Source organism: Pipistrellus hanaki, assembly GCF_964339955.1.
Source record: "Pipistrellus hanaki genome assembly, chromosome: X".
NCBI lineage: Eukaryota > Metazoa > Chordata > Mammalia > Chiroptera > Vespertilionidae > Pipistrellus > Pipistrellus hanaki.
In genome coordinates this window covers 80232680-80254388 of record NC_140524.1, presented here as the reverse complement: position 1 = coordinate 80254388, position 21709 = coordinate 80232680, and the positions used below count along the sequence as shown (strand labels likewise).

General features: G+C 36.1%; 1 protein-coding gene across 2 annotated transcripts in view; it reads right to left on the bottom strand.

The window, feature by feature from the left end:
• DACH2 (dachshund family transcription factor 2) overlaps nucleotides 1-21709 on the bottom strand; it is a gene marked incomplete at both ends in the record, with an annotated part of 550140 nt that overhangs the window by 12382 nt on the left and 516049 nt on the right. For both annotated transcript variants that reach the window (XM_084869646.1, XM_084869647.1), the window contains 4 exons: nucleotides 7263-7328; nucleotides 11363-11509; nucleotides 15903-16050; nucleotides 16175-16323. In XM_084869646.1, coding sequence (XP_084725772.1) covers nucleotides 7263-7328; nucleotides 11363-11509; nucleotides 15903-16050; nucleotides 16175-16323 — 510 coding nt within the window. The remainder of the gene's footprint in view (nucleotides 1-7262; nucleotides 7329-11362; nucleotides 11510-15902; nucleotides 16051-16174; nucleotides 16324-21709) is intronic.

Here is a 21709-nt window from a genome sequence, read left to right as displayed (position 1 = left end):
AATTGCAGATTTTGCCTCATTCATCTTAAATGATTACTCACCAATGCTGAGATCACTGACATTCATTTGTATTGTTTTCAAGAAAGTAAGAGCCCTCAAATATTTACAGAAGAATAGGGAAATAGAAAAGGAACACATAAAATATGTGTACATAGAGGATTTGGTAAAAATGTTAACCAAATAACAATTTACATTACTAAGATAAAATAGATGCCATCTTAGGTATGTGGTTGTTGCCAATGTTAATGTTCAAACATTAAACAAGTAAATCATAAACTCTGACAGTTAATAGATTGGGGGACTTGAAAGAGGAAGGAAGTATGCATAAAATTCTAAATTTTTTTTTTCTTAAATCACTTTAATTTTCAAAATGGAATGCTATGTAGCTATTATGAGAAAGTGTTTCCTAGGATAAACAAATAAAAATTTATGTTAATGACTCACTGCATGAAATCCTAACCTAGCTGAGGATCTATTGAAGTCTAGTTCTGATATGATATGAGTTTACACACAAATATACAATTTTCTATTAATATTTCAACTTATCTATGCAGTTTTAAATAGAAAAAAGAGAATCATGGCATTTGTGTAATTTTTCTAAGTACTCACACCTGCTGCTGCTGATGGCCCCAATCGCTCCACAATGTCAGGAGATGCGCATGGGGCCAGTGCCATCAGCGCATGGGAGTAGTGGTGGTGAGAGCAGGGTTGTTGGCAGAGAGAGAACTGGGGGCTGTGGTGGAAGGGGCCAGGTGGGAATACAGAGGATGGGCTGAGATCTGCCCCCTGTGCCTACCACAGCCTCAGGGCCCACAGTTCCTTTCAAGGTACAAGATTTGTGCACTGGGCCCCTAGTATATTATTAATATATGTATATTAAATTATGCTTTAAAATATATTATGTGTGGTTTTAACATTGTGATGTTAAAATTGTGTCTACTGCTTTTAGAGTCAAATGACACTTTAGTCACTTTGCTTTGAATTCTTTATTGGCATCTTAAATCTCTGCATAGATAAGATCATGCATGTTATATTTTGGAATCCTCAGTCTATAGTCGCTGAATAAGCTCCCACAATTTTTTAAACAAAAGTGACTCAGAGGGAAAATAGTTTAAGTAGGTTTATCTTTTACATCAAATTTTGGTTACTTTTGACATGTAGATTGGATTTAAGATTGACTTATTGAATGTTAACATTAAAAAATTACTTAAGATTCCATCATATTTATGGGGAAATGTTAGACGAAATGTATATTCCAGTGCTAAATGTATAATCCATGTTAAATATATATTCTATGTAGGCAAAAAAGCAATTATAAAAATTAAACACAAAGATTGACATTACTCTTGACAAAGCAGTTCTTAGCTTTTTGTCTAGTTTAGTTTCCCCAGCAAATGCAGTAGCAGAAACAAGAGCAATGTATTACTGTGTCCTTGTGCTTTATGATGTTGTCACCCCTGAACTTTTGTTTTATTACTAGGAAGTTTGTGAAGGCTGATGTCTGTTTTCTAAAATTTATAAGATCCATATATTGGGTTTGTTTTATATATTATTATTATTAAGACAAAGATGTCAATTTTCAAAAATTTAAGAAACATTTACTATCAACTATACCAATAGCCTCTAATAATGAAATATAGTTATACAAAAGTTAGCTAAGGTATAAACATGCAAAAGGGAATTCTCCCTGCGATCATAAAATGATGTTATTTTCTGTTCAGCAATTCATGTTACTGCTGTTCATACTAATTAATTAAAGGAGCTGTTGCTGTAATGTGCAAACAGGGAATCTGAGAAACTGCGAGGGCTTTTAGGTCTCCAAGTGAAGTTAAGTCAATCTGGGCACGGGCAATCAAATGTAATGAAATCACTTGTCAGTGCTAAGCTTGCAAAAACAGTGAAGTTAGACTAGGGAGTAAAAGGATTATAATTAGATTTTCAATAGGATAATAACTAAATGGCAGAACACAGTAAAGAGAAAATATTACTTTGTTAGCTAATGGCACTGCTGTTTCGTTTGAGATTTTTATCAGCACATTGTAGTTGTGTTAAGTTAATTTGCTTTTATCAGCAAAAATGCACTACTCAAATGGTACTTGAATGTCATCTACAAAAATCATTGATTTGAAGGTGCACCTATTGATATCTGGTATGTTAATTTATGTGAAATGGAGATTGGTTGATAAGATGGTTGATGTGCTGTTTTTCAGATCCCCAACTGAGCTATGGAAATTTAGGTGGGAGGATATCAGTATATATATTTCACAAAATCCTTCACCTCCAGCAATAGTGGACACAGCAATCAGAGTATGTATGTATTCATTGCTTGATCACCTTAAAATATTTAGGAAGAGTTGCTATATAGACTGCTAAAATACAAAAGATATAGAAATCCTTTTATCAGACGGTGGTTTATGTATGATATCTTGTCTGTCAAACAACATCCAAAGCATAAAAGACATTAGATAACTAAGCTAATTCAATTTCAAAAAGATGTATTAATACTAGTACATGGGCAGTTTACCAGTACTGAAATCCAAGTGGAAATAATAAGAAACTGTATATAACTTTATTCTTTCTTAGGATGGTCAAGCAACATTCTTTCAAGTCCTTTTTAAACTTTCTGAAGGAGATGTCACAATAATACTAATTGAATTTCAAAGGGAAAGCACTAGGTAAATGACAGATTTCTATTCAGCAGAGCTATTGACAATAGGAAGAGAAAAGACATCATTGATGCTGCAATTGTTTGCTGTGGCGGAGAGGGGTTTTGGAAATGGCATTGGGGTAGCACACATAAATTGTACTCATAAATAATACTAGGAAATTAACTTCCTGTTAAAAAGTGGGTAAGTGAAAAAGATGAAAACAGTATTAAAATAAGTCACAAAAGAAAAGCACTAAAATGCACAAGAGGAAAAGTATTACGAAAAATGGAAAAATAATGAATAAGCTTACATTTTATGTTTTTTAAGCATTATACATTTTCTGAAGTCCATACATATATATAAACATAATATTTAAATTCTGATATCTTAAATAATAAGTAATATTATTGGGATTTTTCAGGTAATTTTTAAAATTGATTTATTTATGGATTATACTAAAAATAAGTTCTAATACTATTTTTGGAAATCAATATACCTAGCTAATAGAGTAAATCTTTTTGTTAAAATGTTTTATATATTAAATTGTGATTTTACGGTCCTATTAACACACTGCATTCATTCCAAAGGTTGATGATAGGAACTTTATTATACTGCTTTAATTCTGTTCTAAGAGGTAATAATATGCGTCTTTTTATTTTTATCATATTAACAAGAATATTATTTAATATAATATAAAAGATAGATGTTTAGGAAGATAATTTTAACCCACCATATATTTACAATATTAAGCACGGATAGCTGACAATTTGATTTGTAATTTGAAATAAAAGATAATAAAGGTTAATTCCTTAGGTGGCAGTGAATGCCTGGGGTGGGGACTAAGGCAGGCTAGAAGGAGTCCATGGGAGAAATGGGAGGACATATGAAATATTTTCAATAACAAATATGTTTTAAAAATAAAATAGGCTCCATATCAAGCCTTTTAAAATTATAGCTAATTCTTTTATGCATAGCCAGCAAGGATTAGTAGAATATATTCAAATTTTACTTAGTGAAAACAATTATTAAATGTTTACTCCCTTAATCACAAGTTAATATGCAAAAACATTTTTATAGGCTCTATTAAAATTTTAAAAGTATGCCAAATAGATAGTGAATGTACCTTTTACTTATATCACATAATTTACCTCCTATAAATAAGATATCTGGTGTTTGGTGCATGGAAATAAAAACCTTTAGGACAGTTCAAAAGCTTGTATTTATCTTATAATGGGGAAAGATAGTGATACTGTGTACTAAAGGCATCATATAAATTAAACACATAGCAATGAATTGGGAATCTGTAATAATAAGAGCATGATATGCTAATTAGACTGGACAGCTGAATGACCTTCCTGATGTCATTTTGGATGTCTTTCCAGATGAAGCCACCATGGAGGCGGCTGAGGCAAAGGTGGTTGGGGATGTTAGGGCAGGCAGGCCAGCAGTTAGGGCCAATCAAGTAGGCAGGCAGAGGTGATTAGGGCAAATTAGGCAGGCAGGTGAGCAGTTAGGGGCAAAAAGGCAGACAGGCAGGCAAGCGGTTAGGAGCCAGGATTCCCAGATTTTGAGAAGGTGCAGGCTGGACTGAGGACGCCCCCCCTTCCCCAACCATGTATTAATTTCATGCACTGGGCCTCTATATAGAATAAAGCATAATAAATATATAACCCATTGATGGTAAATTTGGTTTACACCATCCAGTTCCAAAGCTGACCTTACATTTCAATCAAATGAGAGCTGCAATCACTGACCAACAAAAATAGATCCAGGGACAGATTAACATTGATCAGATCATCAAACCTCAGAGGGAAGGTAGGGGAGGGTGGAGGCAAGGGGGAGGGATCAACCAAAGGACTTGTGTGCATACATATAAGCCTAACCAATGGACACAGACAACAGGGGGGTGAGGGCATGAGTAGGAGGATGGGGAGTAATGGGGGAATAAGGACACATATGTAACACCTTAATCAATAAAGAAAAAAAAATTCAGTGCTCCTTTAAGACTGGGTCTATATTTGTGTGTCACAGATTCAGAAGTGATCAAAATGATTCATGTTTATTCTATCCTGCCTTGGCCCCTAAATGTGGTGGTAAACTAGTAGTAGCCCAAGACTAGTGGAATTTCCTTCATAAATTACACTGTGGTGAATTGATTGGATAAACACTGAGTCCCATCCAAATTGACTTTGGTCACATAAACAAAGCCTTTAAGTTGAGGGAAGAAAGAAGGCAAGCAAAAGTGGGATAAGATACAGAAAAGCTTTATTGAATGAGCTAAGCATACATGCTCTCACACCTACAAATGTACTTGGTTAATGCATTAGTTATGTCTAGCCAGCTACATTATCAGAAGACCCATCATAAGCTCTTACACTCCTGGTTTTGTAAAGATGACATGTAAAACTACATTAATGAGGGTTTCTAATTTTGTGAGCCTGCCCCATAAAACAGTATCTCTAGATTAACCCAAATAGAACTTTTGGTCACAGCCAGGATATTGCTTTCACCAGACAGTGTAAAGGCACTGATTACTCAAACCTACAACAAGTAATATATTCATAGTCATCTTCCTTTTTGAACATTAGGAAGCCATTTTCCCATGGAGATGCCTTTTTTTTTTATTAGAGTGAGACATTTTTTCATAACAAATGTGAAAATAAATATACTCAGCATACAAGGGGCTAGAAATCTGCATTAAAATCACACTGGAAAAACCCCAGTAGTCAAAATGTTTTAGGTAATTTTATACTCTAATGAGACTATATTGATTTGTTTCATGTATTTTCTTACTACTAAATATTCATATTTAAATGATCTAAGCATTTACTGGAATCTTGCAAATAACAATTAACAAGTTGTGTTCTTTTTTGCATATTTAGGCAGTTTCTACAATTATTGAAATTTAGGATCAAAATTTAGAGGTAGATAAAAATGTTGTCCAGAACACTTTTAAAATATAAACAGGTTATGATTATTGTACCTGTGGCTTTTACAAATGTTAGTGCTATTTTTAAAAGCATATTATCCTATACTAGTCACCCAGTGCACAAAATTCATGCCCATTGAAAGGGAATTGTTTAGAGGAAATATTTTAATATTGCTATTTGCCCTTTCTCTATAATAGAAGTGTCAGAGATGAAAGAAAATTAGTAAAATATATTTGAAAATTTTTCTCCTGTCAGATTCTGGGGCATGCCATGGGAACCAGAGTCAAGTCCCTGCCCACCCATGTGTACCTCAAAATCGCGTGAAACCCAGACCCAGCTGGCCCTACCTGGGTTGGCCTAGATCCAGACTTGGCTGACCCCACTCCCATTAATCCTCGCTAGGTGGTGAGGCGCAGCCCCAGGGTGGGGGGTGTAGCCTGAGGTCCCCCATCAAGCCCTGCTGTGCAGGTGGCATGGCCTAAAGTCCTCCGGCCTGTCGCCAGAGTGGGGGGCATGGCCTGAGGTCCCCTGTCAAGCCCCACCAGGTAGGGGGTGCAGCCTCTGGTACCCTGTCCCAGCAGAATGCCACACAGCCTCAAGTCTCTGCTGATTGCTCGTTAAGGCTCATTACAGGAACTTAGACTCCACAGTGGGTGTAGCCATCTTGTGTTATGGGATCCCCGCCTCTGCTGTGGGCACAGCAGCTTGTTACATTGTGACAGTCAATTTGCATATTCCAATTTATTGGATAGGATAATAAAGAGGTATTGAGCAAATTGACCATCACTCCAACACACAAGATGGCCAATCATGTGGTTAAAGATAGCTGGCCCCATGTGGACACCAGATGTCTGCCACGCGATATACAGCAGGAGAGGGCAGTCGTGGGGACCAGGCCTGCAGGGGAGGGAAGTTGGGGGGAAACCAGGCCTGCAGGGTAGGCCAGTTGGAGGGGACCAGGTCTGCAGGGGATGGCAGTTAGGGGTGACCAACCAGCAGGAGAAGGCAGTTGGGGAGGACCAGATCTGCAGGGAAGGGCAGTTGTGGGGAATCAGGCCTGTATGGGAGGGCAGTTGGAGGCAATCTGGCCAGCAGGGGAGAGCAGTTAGGGGTGGCCAGGCCTGCAGGGGAAGGCAGTTAGGGGCAATTGGGCTGGCAGGGGAACAGTTAGGTATCAATCAAACTAGCAGGGGAGTGGTTAGGGGGTGATCAGTCTGGCAGGCAGAAGCAGTTAGGGGCAATCAGGCAAGCAGGCAGGTAAGTGGTTGGGAGTCAACAGTCCTGGCTTGTGAGAGGTGTCCCAGATTGGAGAGGGTGAAGGCTGGGCTGAGGAACAACCCCCCCCCCCCCCGCGTTAGTTTTGTGCACCAGGCCTCTAGTGTATATTACTAAAAGGTAAACTGTATTAACATTTATGCATTTTCAGAATATGCCTAACATATATAAATGTACAAAATTTTAGTAGCTAAAATTAAAATTTGCTCACACATTAGATATGTAAAATATTGGTTTATATAAGCACATGTATGATTATATGTAAATAATCTTCTGTCATAAAGTGAAAAGAGTTAATCTTATTCTTTTTAATTATATGAAGAATATGAACATTAGGAACTCATCCCTGCCTCATCTCTAGGGGTCACCTATTAAGCAGTTATAGAGAGAAATGTGCCATATACTGTACCTTGCATAGCAGTACTGTCATGAGGTGTTCCATTGTTTTCTATTTCAATATCTGCAATCCCAGTATCTGAAAAAAAGTGACATTCAAGATTAAGGTACAATTTTGTTTTCTTCTGATTCCTTTTAAAGTGAAAACTATCAGTAAGTCAGTACTTTGGTCCTATACATAACAAAAAAAACGGGGATGGCATTTTTGCTTTTTCTTTTAAACAGATGTATATTTGTTTTTTATGTTAGGAAGGAGTGTTATAAACTGTAGATGAATTTTACAATTGGGCATATATTTTCAGCTCTATAGCAAATACTTCTTTATTCATTTTATTCTCTAGAGATAAATCTCAGAAAATTAATCTATCCAAAAAACTTCTCAGACTATCAGGTAACATGCCTTGACTGTGAAATATGTAAAAACGCAAACAATTGCATAAGTGGAAGTGCTTCATCATGATAGCATATTTTTTCTTTTGTAAAATGTGATAGATGATGAGATTATCTCTATGCTAAGCACTCATGAACACCACAACACAGTTTAAAGCTTGTGGTCTTGATTTATTATAGGCTCTAATGGCAAAGGAATGCATTAATTGTTTAAAAATAACCTGAAGAAAAGGAACAAGAAGTGGATTTTATTTTCAATTTTAAATATAAAAAGTAATGATGTAAAATTATTCATATATCAATACATCAAGTAGAGCTCAATATGGGCATTTCTGCATATAGACATTGGCTCAGACACATTTTGGTAATAGATAACAGATGCCAGTGTATCATTCATTGCTATAAGGGGTGAACTTGACAATGAAATTATCTGAATATGAGGTACCCATCCTATCTAATAAAAGAGTAATATGCAAATTTACCATTACTCCAACACACAAGATGGCCACCCCCATGTGGTCAAAGATGGCTGCCCCCATATGGACACAAGAAGGCTGCCACAAGATGGCTGGCAAGGGAGGGCAATTGTGGGCAATCAGGCAAGCAAGGGAGGGCAGTTGGGGGTGACCATGCCTGCAGGGGAGTACAGTTATGGGCGACTTGGCCAGCAGGGGAGGGCAGTTATGGGCAAGCAGGCTAGCAAGAGAGGCAGTTAGGGGTTACCAGGCTGGCAAGGGAAGGCAGCTGAGGGCCACCAGACCTGCAGGGGAGGACAGTTAGGGGCAAACAGACTGGTAGGGGAGGGCAGTTGGGGGCAATTGAGCCAGCAGGGGAACAGTTAGGCATTGATCAAGCTGGCACAGGAGTGGTTAGGGAGTAATTAGGCTGGCAGGTAGAAGCGGTTAAGGCCAATCAGGAAGGCAGGCAAATGGTTGGGAGCCAGCAGTCCCTGGATATTGAGAGGGTGGTCAGACATCCCTCAAGGGGTCCCAGATTGGAGAGGGTGCAGGCTGGGCTGAGGGATACCCCCTCATGCACAAATTTTGTGCACCAGGCCTCTAGTCATAATTATAAACAGCTTCTTTTCCTTTACAGCAGAGAACACTGGAGCTAGAGTGGAGATTACTTACCTGTGTCGATTTTTAAAATGTTTTTTTTTTTTTTTAAAAAAAAGCCAAACTACCTCAGAATTACCAGTTTATGACCTCAAATAATAATAATGCACAGAACACTTCTTTTATTGCTGGTCAGAAATTACTTTTAAGACCTTGAGTAAACAAGGATGCTTGTTCCAACTGTGTGAAATATTCCATTGTGTGAAACATTAATGTAATAATATTATTTACTTTCTCTCTTCTTGTCTCAATGAGGCATTATTGATATAAGCTAATAATCTAGCACCATATATCTATTGGTTGTCAGCAGAATTGTCCAAGAGAGTCATAGTAAAAGAAGGAATTGAACTTTTGGAAAGGAAAGAATACAATTAGTTTTAAAAATCCTTTATTTATTCTTAGTATAGGATCCTGCAATACTCCACTTTCAGTAAATGCATATGTAATATGTCTGTATGGGGTATGTATAAATATGTACATAAAATCCTTAAGCTCACCCTTGTTATACACACATATTAAATACTAGAGGCCCGGTGCACGAAATTCGTGCATGGGGGATGTGTGTTTCTCATCTCAGCCTGCACCCTCTCCAATCTGGGATTCCTCTCACAAGCTAGGACTGCTGGCTCCCAACCACCTGCCTACCTTCCTGATTGCCCCTAACCACTTCTGCTTGTCAGCCTGATCACCCCCTATCCACACCCCTGCCAGCCTGATTGATGTCTAACTGCTCCCCTGCCAGCCTGTTTATCTCCAACTTCCCTCCTCTGCCAGCCTGGTCACCCCTAACTACCCTCCCCTGCAGGCTTGATCACCCCCAACTGCCCTCTCTTGTAGGCCTGGTCCTTCCCAACTGCCCTTCACTGGTAGCCATCTTTAGGTGGCCATCTTGTGTCCACATGGGGGCAGGATCTTTGACCACATGGGAACAGCCATCTTGTGTGTTGGAGTGATGGTCAATCTGCATATTACTCTTTTATTAGATAGGATAGAGGCCTGATGCACATGTGGGGGCCAGCTGGTTTGCCCTGAAGGGTGTCCCGGATCAGGGTGGGAGTTGGGTGGCCTGGGCAAGGGGCCTGTGGTGGTTTGCAGACCCGCCATGCCCCTGGCGATCCAAGTGAAGGCCCTGGTATCTGGGTTTATTTATCTTCTACAATTGAAACTTTGTAGCCTGTAGTGGAGGCCTAGGATGGCCAGGGCAGGTGGAAAACTTGGCTTCCTCCATCGCTGGGGAAAACCCTACCCTGCTCTCTCCAGCTCCGTGGCTGTTGCCATTATTCTTGAGATTTATCTTCTATAATTGAAACTTTGTAGTCTTAAGTGGAGGCCTGTGCCATCCAGGGTGTGTGGAAAGCTCAGTTTCCTCCATTGCCAGGGAAACCCATGCTTCCCTCCTGCTCTCTCCATGGCCACAGCCATCTTGGTTGGGTTAATTTGCATAATCACTCCTGATTGGATGGTGGTGTGGGTGGTGGGTGTGGCTTGTGGGTCTAGTGGAACAATGGTTAATTTGCATATTACTCTTTTATTAGATAGGATAAGAATGGTCAATGTGCTATGAGAGGAGAACCTGACTATTCTATGAGATGAAATGATGTTGTTGAGTTTCATAATTAAAAATTGAAACAAGCCTGGCTGCTGTGGCTCAGTGGTTGAGCATTGACCTTTGAATAGGAAGACATGGTTTGATTCCCAGTAATGAGTTGCAGGCTTGATCTCCAGTGTAGGGCATGCAGGAGGCAGCCAATCAATTATTTTCTCTCATCATTGATGTTTCTATCTCCCTCTCCCTCTCTCTTCCTCTCTGAAATCAATAACAATATATTAAAAACTAGAAACAAAGCACTGGCCAGTGTTTCTCGGTAGTTAGTGCACCATCACATGTACCAAGGGGTTGCAGGTTTGATTCCCACTCAAGGGCATGTACCTGGGTTGTAGATTTGATCCTTGGCCCCGGTTGGAGCGCTCGCTTGAGGCAACCAATATATGCATCTCTCATATCAATTTTTCTCTTCCCCTCTCTCTTTCTCTTCCACCCTCCCTCTGTCTCTTTTACTCTTCTAAAAGATCAATGGAAAAAAATATCCTTGGGTGAGGATTAAAAAATGGAAACAGAAAAATTTGGAATTAAGAGATTTCATGACCAAAGCATTTCTTCTCAAAGGACCTCCTGGGATTTACTTAGAATGTTCTTTTCAACCAGATACTCCTTAAACCCTCAACACTGATTCAATCTGCCTTAAAGGTAACAGCATTGTTTAGCTCATTAACATATATTATACTAAACCTTAGCATATTTTAACATCAATGGACCTATAACACTTACACTTTAGGTGCAGGGAAGTTATTAGTAATATTTTTTTCCCTAATGCAAAAGTCAATAGGATTTCTTGTTATTCTTAAACTATTTATCTCTCAGAATACAGAATATTTTTACAAATTTAATTAATAACTGAAATCACATGGCCTCACATTGATTTTCAATAATTCATGTACAAAGTATTTTCCATTTTTCCTTCCATTCTTCTTTCTTTCTTCCCTGGTTTTTTATGTGGGGATTTGCTTTGTGTAACTTGAATGTGTTTAAGTCAAAATCAGACATTACCTTTCAACATACTCAGGCCACTATCATTAGTAGTGGCTTGTTTAAGGGCTTGCTCCACTTGCTCCCGACGCTTTGATTCAAATTCCAAAGCTTCCTGCAGTTTTCTCTTAGATTTTTTCTCCTTCTTCAGGCGCTTTTGCATGGTAGCTAAAATATGAAAAGCAAAACAACTTATAAAGCATTGGTCAATGAAAGAGAGTTGTCAATTTTGATGGGTTATAAACTATTGATACAGAGAGATATATAAATGTCTCAGTCGAAATATGATTAGCTTCCTTTGATTCCTCTTCTCATTAGCTCAACCAAGTAATGCTGAATAACACTGACTTCTTTTTGTTATTTTCTTTCTAATGTGTATGCTCTTTAATACACTGATTCTTGTATGGTGATAGTAGTAGTGCTGGAAACTTGTTTTCTATTTTGACTAACAACATGCATTTAATAATAGCATTAAATATTTTAGAAATCTCTTATTAAGAAAGAGATTCTTATTATTTATCATTTATTGCTATTCGTATTTTAAAATGTACAACTTGCATTTTTTTAAATTTAAAGTTTCAAGTATATGTTTCTATCTATCATCTATCTATGTATCTGCCTACCTATTTATCCATCCATTTAAAAGAGAACAACTTTTGACAACATGTAAAGGCACAACAGCATTTTTTGTAAGAAGAAAGGGTAATGAAAGTAAAATAAAAACTCTACCTTAACTTGCAATGCTTTATATTTTGGAACTCAAGAAGAAAGAATCATTTTATGTGAATTACAAGAAGGAATTTATATGCTGATATGGACTACCTATAATCAACCAATGACCCAATTTTATTGATAATAAGAGCATAGCAGCCATTTGCTGAGCTTGATTTTGTAGAGGGGACAGCTTGCTGCACCCAACCTGAACCTGCAGCTTGCTTTTCCTGATTGAACTATAGTTTAAAACACTGGCAGATACTGAGAAATATGGCTCAGGAGTAAGGGCCATATTCTCCTCATTGAGTGTCTGATCATGTGGCCCCCATGTATGGGACACAATAGCTACATCCTTCTGACCTCAGTCACACTACACTACCAAGCCTGCAACCTATTGAAGGGTAAGTGAGTTGTGGTCAGACTGTATCCACTCTACATTCTTTCTTTGGAAAGCTCTGGGGGAGGACCATGTAACCTTAGGGTAAGATGAAATAGCTGACAAATGGAGATGAACCTTAGGGAGCCTCAGACAATTTATAGATCTGCTCCCTGCACTAAGCTGGTGGAAGCCAACACTTTTACACAAATTGGCCCCTTCCACACACACCCAGACCCAGTAGATGCAGCCATAGTGAATAACTTGGTAGTTCAAGGCTGAATACATACAATATTTAACATCAAGCTGTACCTGAACCCCAGCCAAGTAGACCCAGAACCAATACAACTTGAGGTGGACTTCAGAACATACCAGAGCTGCATCCAACCAGCCACACAAGCAGCACACCCAAAGAGGGATTTCAGCAAGCACCAGATCTCGTTGTAAACAACTCTGCCTTGGGGTGCAGCCACTTAATAGTGTCTCCTATATGATTATCTAGATTTATCATCATAGTCAGCCACCAGAAGGGTTAATTCCGCCCACAAAAGGCCAACAACACTCAAGCCATGATTACTACAAGAGTTACTACCCATAACTCACACACACACACACACACACACAAAAAAAAAAAAAAAAAAAAAAAAATTCCTGGAGCATTAGGCTCAGGTGATCTGGAAGATAGTGACACTGGGCCCAACAAGATACCTTCATCATAAACCCAGTATAGGAAGCTTTAAAAGTCATAACAGATATACCTAATACACAGAGACAGAATATGTCCCAAATGAAATAAGAAAATTCCCCAGAAAAAAACATAAATGAAATGAAAGTAACAAAAATATCAGACATAGAGTTTAAAATAATGCTAATAAGAAAGCTCAAGGACCATAGGGGCAAAATGGATAATCTCAGTGAGGACTTAAACATATAGATATTAAGCCTTAAAAAGGATATAGAAACTATAAAAATAATCAATCAAAAATGTAGATTACAATATCTGGAATGAATATACTAGAAGGAATCAACATCAGATTAGATGAAGCAGAGAATAGAATCAGCAATTTAGAGGACAAGATAACATTAAGCAGGTACACAGAGCATCAAAAAGAAAAGAGAATTTAAAAAAATGAGAAAACTCTAAGAAACTTTGGGAATAACATCAAGCATAACAACTGCATCATAAGAGTAAAAGAAGAAGAGAGTGAGCAAAGGATAGGGAACCTGGTGAAGGAAAAAGTTACACAAGTTCAGGAAGCACAGAGAGTCCCAATCAAGAGATCAACCAAAGGTCCTGTATGAATGCATATAAGCAAAACCAATGGACACAGACACTAGGGGGGTGAGGGCATGTGCCAGGGTGTGGGAGAGGCCTGAGGGAGGTCAATGGAGGGGAAAGGAGACATATGTACTATTATTTGTAATTCTTTAAACAATAAAAAAGATGAACCCAAAGAGGTTCATACTAAGACACATCATAAATAAAATGGAAAATATTAAAGACAAAGAGAGAATCTTAAAAGCAACAATAGAAAAGCAGTTAGTTATCTACAAGGGAGCTTCCAAAAGACTGCCAACTGATTTCTCAACAGAAGACTTGCAAGGCAGAAGGGATTAGCATGAAATATTCAAAGTGATGGAAAGCTAGGAGTTATAACCAATACTACTCTGCCCAGTAAAGTTCTCATTTAAAAATTGAGGGAAAAATAAAGAGCTTCCAAGACAAAAAAACAAAGAAACAACAAAAAAAACCCACAAAAAACAACAAACAAACAAACAAACAAAAAAAGTTCATTATCACCAAACTATTGATAGTATTGCAAGAAATGTTAGTGATCCTGCTTTAAGAAGAAGAAAAGGAATATATACAGAGAATAATATAAGTATAAAAATAGATGAGTACCTATAAATAATAAAATTGAATGTAAATGGTTTAAATGTTTTGATCAAAAGACACAGATTAGCTAAATGGATAAGAAAAGATGACCTATTCATATGCTATCTACAAAAGACCCATATCAGAGCAAATGATACACAAAGAATGAATGTGAAGTGATGGGAAGAAAATTCCATGCAAATGGAAAAAACAAACAAACAAAAAACACCTGTAAAAATAATACTCATATCAGACAATATAGACTTCAAAACAAAGTCCATAACAAGAGACAAGGAAGGTCACTACAGAATACTAAAGGAATGTGTCTTACAAGAGGATGTAACCCTTGTAAATATATGTGCACCCTAAGTATATAAAGAAATTTTTCTTGGATATTAAGGAAGTGATTGACAGAAATACAGCCATAATATAGGATTTGAAACCCCAATGACATCATTGGATAAGCATTCCAGACAAAAAATCAACAATAGCCACCTTAAACAACACACTCGATCAGGTGGATTTATTTGACATTTACAGAACAATTCATCCAAAAGTAATAGATTGTAAAATCTTCCCAAGTGCACATTGAATATTCTCAAAGATAGAGCACATATTAGGACATAAATAAGTCTTAATAAATTCAAGATTATTGAAATTATATGATATGAAAATAGTAATCAATTACAATATAAAAACTAAAAATCATTCAAACATATGGATACTACATAACATGTTTTTAAACAATGGGTGTGTTGACAAAGAGATAAAAGAATAAATAAAAAGTTATCTAGAAACATCCCAACTGGCATGGCGCAGTGGTTGAGTATTCAATTCCCAGTCAGGGCACATACCCAGATTGTGGGCTTGATCCATATTGGGGGGCATGCAGGAGGCAGTCAATCAATGATTCTCTCTCATAATTGATATTTTTTCTCTCTCTCCCTTCCTCTCTGAAATCATTAAAAAAATATTTTTAAAAAATATCCAAATCCCTTGGCAGAAAAAGTATTCCCCACCCCTGGTCTAGAGTATTAAAATAACTCAGAAACTCTCATGCCCTTTCATGGCTTACTGAGTCTTCAAGATACAGGTTCATGTGTGAGCATCAGGAAGTCTTCCTCAACTATCTACCCACTCACCACCACCAAGCTATACTAACTAGCCTCTCTCAACATAATCATATTGATATATACTGTACTTCATTGCTCTTGCCACTTTTTCTTGAAATTAACTGGTTGGTTGAGCTAGCCCTCTAAAATGTAAATCTCTCAAGGACAGGAACTGAATTTTATTTAATTTATAATCCCAGAATCTAGATTTGTTAGATTATCTACATACAGGTAGGTGTATTTTATAAAATTGTAGAGAAAACTAGGAATATTCATGTTTCCAAACCTGCAACTGGAATGAAATGCATATCTAATTCATTTTTATTATGAAAAATATCTTACCTTGTGGATTACAAACAGTATTCGATTCGTAGCTTGTCATTTGTTTTAAGCATTTCTAAGCTATCCCTAAAAATATTTCTGTTACTATTGAAAATATCACCAACACAATATTCACTCCATAATTGATTTTGTTAAACTTACTTCTGCTTTGAAGCTCAACTGCAAGTTGTCTTTCAATGTTTTCTCTAATTTCTCTTTCTCTATAGAGCTCCATTCGCAGGTCCTTTTTTTCTTGTTGAATCTGCTTCTCCTGGATGCGAGCGTTATCCAAAGCCACTTTCAGTAGACCCTGTCAAAGTACAGCAAATGGAATGTGGTTCATCTTATATGTTTTAGTTCTCAAATATGACATAATATATGTAGGTGCTAATGTCTTGTATTACATTTATTTTGTTTATAGAAATATTGTTGACCTGAATGTTGGTCAACAGAGTTTCCACAGAGGACAGATTATCAGCAAAAATGAATGGTCCAGGGAATCCAGGAGGCAATGCCTGCCCAGGAGTGAGATGGATCTTGTCCAATGTTGACTTCATCATTGGGATTTGAACTGGTACCTCTTCTGCAAAATACAAAATTAAAACCAGAAGATTCGCAAATTATCAACTCAAAATGCTCAGTTTCATTCACTTCTAATAGCATCTATACATATTTTGTTTCTAAAACTAAATGATAAAAAACTTCTAATTGGAAGTCGTGCACATATTAACCCAAGCTCACTCTGATTTCTCAAAATAAATGTTTCAGAAAAAAGAATCATTGCAAATAAAACATTTACTGCTAAAGAGTAATGAAATTTGGAGAAACACAGTTAAGATATATTTATTAATATGTATAAATTAAATAATTAGATAATTCCTGGTAGACTTTAAACTGCTTTTAAATTATTTCTCTTCAAATCTATTTTCTATCTTCTATCTATCTATCTATCTATCTATCTATCATCTATTTATCATCTACCAATCTTTATCATTATCTATATGTGTATTTTAACAACTTTATTGAGAGATACTTCATATACAGTAAAATTCACATATTTTAAATGTATGCTTCAATGACCTTTTAGTAAATTTACAGAGTTGTGAAACCATCACCACAAATCTATTGTAGAACATCTCAATCAACCCAAAATACCCCTCCCTCATGTTCATTTATAGTTCATCTCTTTTCCAACACCTGGCTCCTAAAAACCACTAATCTACTTTCTGTCTCTAGAGGGTTGCCTTATCTGGATATTTTCCAAAAATAGAATGGTATAATGCATGGTCTTTTGTGAATGACTTCTTACACTTAGCATGTTTTGTGTGTGTGTGTGTGTGTGTGTGTGTGTGTGTGTGTGTGTTTTAATAGTGAAAATAGTGAAGGGATTGAGAAGTACAGATTGGTAGTTACAAAATAGTCAAAGGGGTGTAAAGTACAGCATAATGTTTTGAGGTTCATCCATGCTATAGCATGAGTCATTTGTTTCTTCTTTATTGTTGAACATTATTCCATTGCATGGATATATTGCTTTTAGTGTTACCTTTTATTTCCAATAATATTTCTCATTAAAAAATAATTTGTCTTATAAAATGAGATGTATCATTTTTCCTTTTTATTTTTTTCTTCTCCCATATACTCTTTATTTTAAAAAGATTTTTATCTTAGTCTCAGATAAAGAGATAGAATAAGATGTTTCAAAATAATTTTGGATAGATATATCAAATTATGAAAAGAATCTCCTTTTACTTTAAGAAGCCAATTGTTTGTCTATCCACTTAAATTCTGGTTGAAAATATTTTATGTGAGATGTATGAACCACATAGATAGCAAAATTTCCTCTGCAATTAGGAATTGAGATTTTTTGAGATATGTAAAAGTAAACTGATTCAAAGAAACATTTTTGGAATGTAACCAAGCAAGCCCTGGTATTCTTAAATAGTTTCAACAAAACTGCATGATGATGTGAATCATAGCAGCTCAAACAAAATTAATTTACTCAGTAACTGGGCATAAGAAAATTTTGGAAAATATGCTGGTCTCTAGTCAAAAGAATTTTAGTAACTCCATATATTATCAGACTAATACAAACACACACACACACACACACACACACACACACACACACCAAAAAAACTAGGTTTGTATCCAGCCAATTTTCACAAGGTTTGAAAACACAAACCTAGCTATTGATTCTGGTTGCTATAAGGTATACAGATTTGTCATACAGTTAGACCTCATGTTTCAATTGTAAGCATTCTATATATGTAGTGTGCAGAGTCTTAAACTCCATTTACTTCACAGTCAACATGTGTGTGTGTGTGTGTGCGCGCGTGCACGCGCGCGTGTGTGTGTGTGTATGTGTGTGTGTGTGACTTCTTGTGTGGGGATCTGTGGCATACATAGAATTGTGGGAACCTTCTGTTAGATGGGATAGCATTATCTCTGAATAAAATGCTTTTAATATAGATAACCTTTACAACTTTCAACATTTTAAAACCATTAAGGATAAAAATGTTCATCAACTATTTTTAAAGAATCAAAATTATTTTCACTAGAGTTTCATATTATTTGTATCCAAAATGTTATAGAGTATTTGTTTATCTGTCTTAATTCTATTAAATGCATAAATTAACCTATTAATTTTCTTTTAACACAGGAAGCTACAATGGACATATTTTTGGAATGCTTTTCCATTGAATCTTAAAAATAAAATTCTGATGTATTATATAATTGTATACCTAAAACCTATTTAAGTTTATTAACCAATGTCATGCAAAAAAATTCAAATTTTTAAAAGCTGATGTTTAGCCGAAACCGGTTTGGCTCAGTGGATAGAGCGTCCCCTGCGAACTGAAAGGTCCCAGGTTCGATTCTGGTCAAGGATATGTACCTTGGTTGCAGGCACATCCCTGGTGGGGGGTGTCCAGGAGGCAGCTAATCCATGGTTCTCTCTCATCGATGTTTCTAGCTCTCTATCCCTCTCCCTTCCTCTCTGTAAAAAATCAATAAAATATATTTTAAAAAGCTGATGTTTAAAATAATAAATTTTAATCATAAATATATGATGAAAGTATTTTCTATAACTCTCTTGTAATACCAACTCTAACATTTTATATAACGTGTCTCCTTCCTTTCCTTGCTGTCCTTCCTTCTCCTTCTCCCTTTCTTTTCTTTCTTCTTTCTCTCTATTTCTTTCTCTCTCCCTCCCTCTCTTAGTTTCTGTCTTTCTTTTTCTCCCTTATTTTCTTTCTTGCTCCCTTCCTTCCTCCCTTCTTTCCTTTCTGTCCATGGCAGTTTTGTAAGAGGTGAAGAAATTCAAAGGAAATGAGCACATTATCACAAATTTTGTGATTTATTTCTACTACAAAATTTGAACACTGAAACATCTCAAAACACAAACACACACACACACACACACACACACACACACACACGCACCCTAAATCTTAAAATATGTCTTAAGCAACAGATCTAATGTTCTTAAAGTACATTTCTCAAAAGGTAACCAATATATATTGTTTTATTTGTGTTGTTTGAATTCTGTATTATCTAGTATTTTGTATTTTGCACATGAGTGCATTAAATGATAGAGTGACTTCATAGTGCTCTATCTAAATTAATAATAACTGAAGAGATTCTAAACATTATTAATATTTATAAATCTTAAAGTAAAATTTTATGTAGCCTGAAAGATTTATTTTTTAAAAATGAACTGCTACAAACTTATAATATTCACTTCTTGCTAATTTAGAGATTTTCATATTTACCCTGAATAAATATTTTATTAGTGGCAGAATTCTTAAAAGTAATGGATTTCTTGTTATGTATTTATTCTACACACACATTTAACTCAGTGGTAACAATCTGAGGAGTATTTTATAAACAAGATATCTGAAAAAGAAGCAATACATTCAGTATGCATAAAACAAAATTATAACCACCTTAAAATTGCACAAAGTCTCTATTTGAAGATGAAAGAAATGCCACTAAATTGGCTAAAAGGGAAATTACTATTGTCTATGAAGACAGGTTGCATGGTCTATGGTTTGTGTTGCTGTACAGTAGATTGAAGTTTCAAAATAGTATTACTCTTCTTTAAAGATATAGACATGGTTGAATTAGGTGTTACTGGCTGCAGTGAGGATCAAATGCAAGAAGAATCATATTTCATCAGACCTAGTCAACACCAGGAAAATAAATAGAAATATAAGAGGTATGCAGGCAATGATTCATTTTGATAATCTGGCCCAAGAGAGACACATAGAGACAGGCACACAGATCTAAACTTCTACCAAAAGACAAATAGGACACGGAGGGTGGGAATTGTGATGACAGTGTAGCAGAGGTCACATTGATTTTCAGCAGCAGTTTTCACATAGATGAGATAACCCTGGACTCTATTTGGCCCATTGTTCATATCCTACCTGTCCCACCAGCAATAAATTTCCTAGTCCTAGAAAAGGGCAGTAAAGAAGAAGGATTCTACTAATGACTTCTTATGATTAAGTTTCTGTGCTAACCAAACATGTTTTTTTCAGACCAAGGTCACATTGCATGTTAAGGTCCATAATAGCCCCAAACTAGTACAGGTATATTATGTTTCATTGTATATGAGTGGGAACTGTCAAATCATTCATCTTTCTTTTTAAATCACATGCTACAAAATAAATGATAAATGCATTAGAAATCTGTTTCAATCCTGTAATAGGTCTTCACATCTGAATGACACCTAGATTTTGCTCAGAGTTTGTGGGAATTTATCACGTAGGCTTACAAAATTCTAATTCTCAATGGAATTGAATATTGGCAAGTATTAGAAACATAGCTTGTCAGTTAAATAAGAGCATCCCTTTATAATCCACAGAGAAAGGGTTTTGAGTGTTTTTATTTTATTTTATTTTAAAGGCTGGCGTTTGAAATGTATGTTTCAAAACATTAATCAACACATATGATGCAATAATATAAACTAAACACTAAAGATAAGATAACTTATATCTAACTGAGGAGATGAACAACTTCATTTATTTAAGCAAAGTGGAGACTGCTTTTATTAAATTTGTTAAACCTACAATACTTTGTAAAAGCATTTGAAAATCCATTTAGAAAACAAGCTCTTAATTTTAACTTCTTGCTTAGAGCTCAGATGACTACATATAAAAGTTGACAAGAACTTTATTGGTAGAATAAATGAGATAAACATAAGGTAAATGCTCAGAATGGAAAAATCCTTCTAAAAATTAAAGTCAAGGTTGTTAGAGACTTTCTATATGACTCCAGTGCTTACTTTTCCACTTTTTTTTAGATTAAGTATTTCCCCTTTGGTTGTGAAATAGAAACTGAACCCAGCTGACTCACTCAGTAGTGGAAAAATGCAGCCAACTACCAGGTCATTAGTTTTTATTCTTTAACAAACAATTTATACTTTGTTATTTGATTTGAGAGTTTCCCCTAAATACAGCTGGCTCAAGGGACCATCCTTTGTTGGTGACATTAAGATTAAATTCAGTACAAGCGAGACTCCTGCTTCCCTCTCTCAAACTGAGGAACAACAAAAACAAAATAACCAAGTGCTATGTGTAATGAACTGACCTACATGAAAATAAGGAAGAGTACATGATCTGAGTGGAACAATGAATCGTGTTGTCATCATCAAATGTGGAAAAGAAACATTTTATTCAAAAATTATTACCTATCTTTAGGGAGATAGAACAATAAATGATGCTGATAAATGAAAATAGAAAGTTAATAGCTAAGAAATGTAGGGTCACCAGCCTGAGAATGTGAGACAGAACACTTCAAAAACCAATCATGGCCCTGTTTTACTCTGGATCCTTATATTAGCATTTTGGCAAAACAAGTTCCTTATAAATTACGAATTAAAATAACTCATCTTTCAGATTAAAAAAAAAGTCATGATGATAACAAATATTATATCCATGAAAATCTTAAGGATGTATGATACCCAG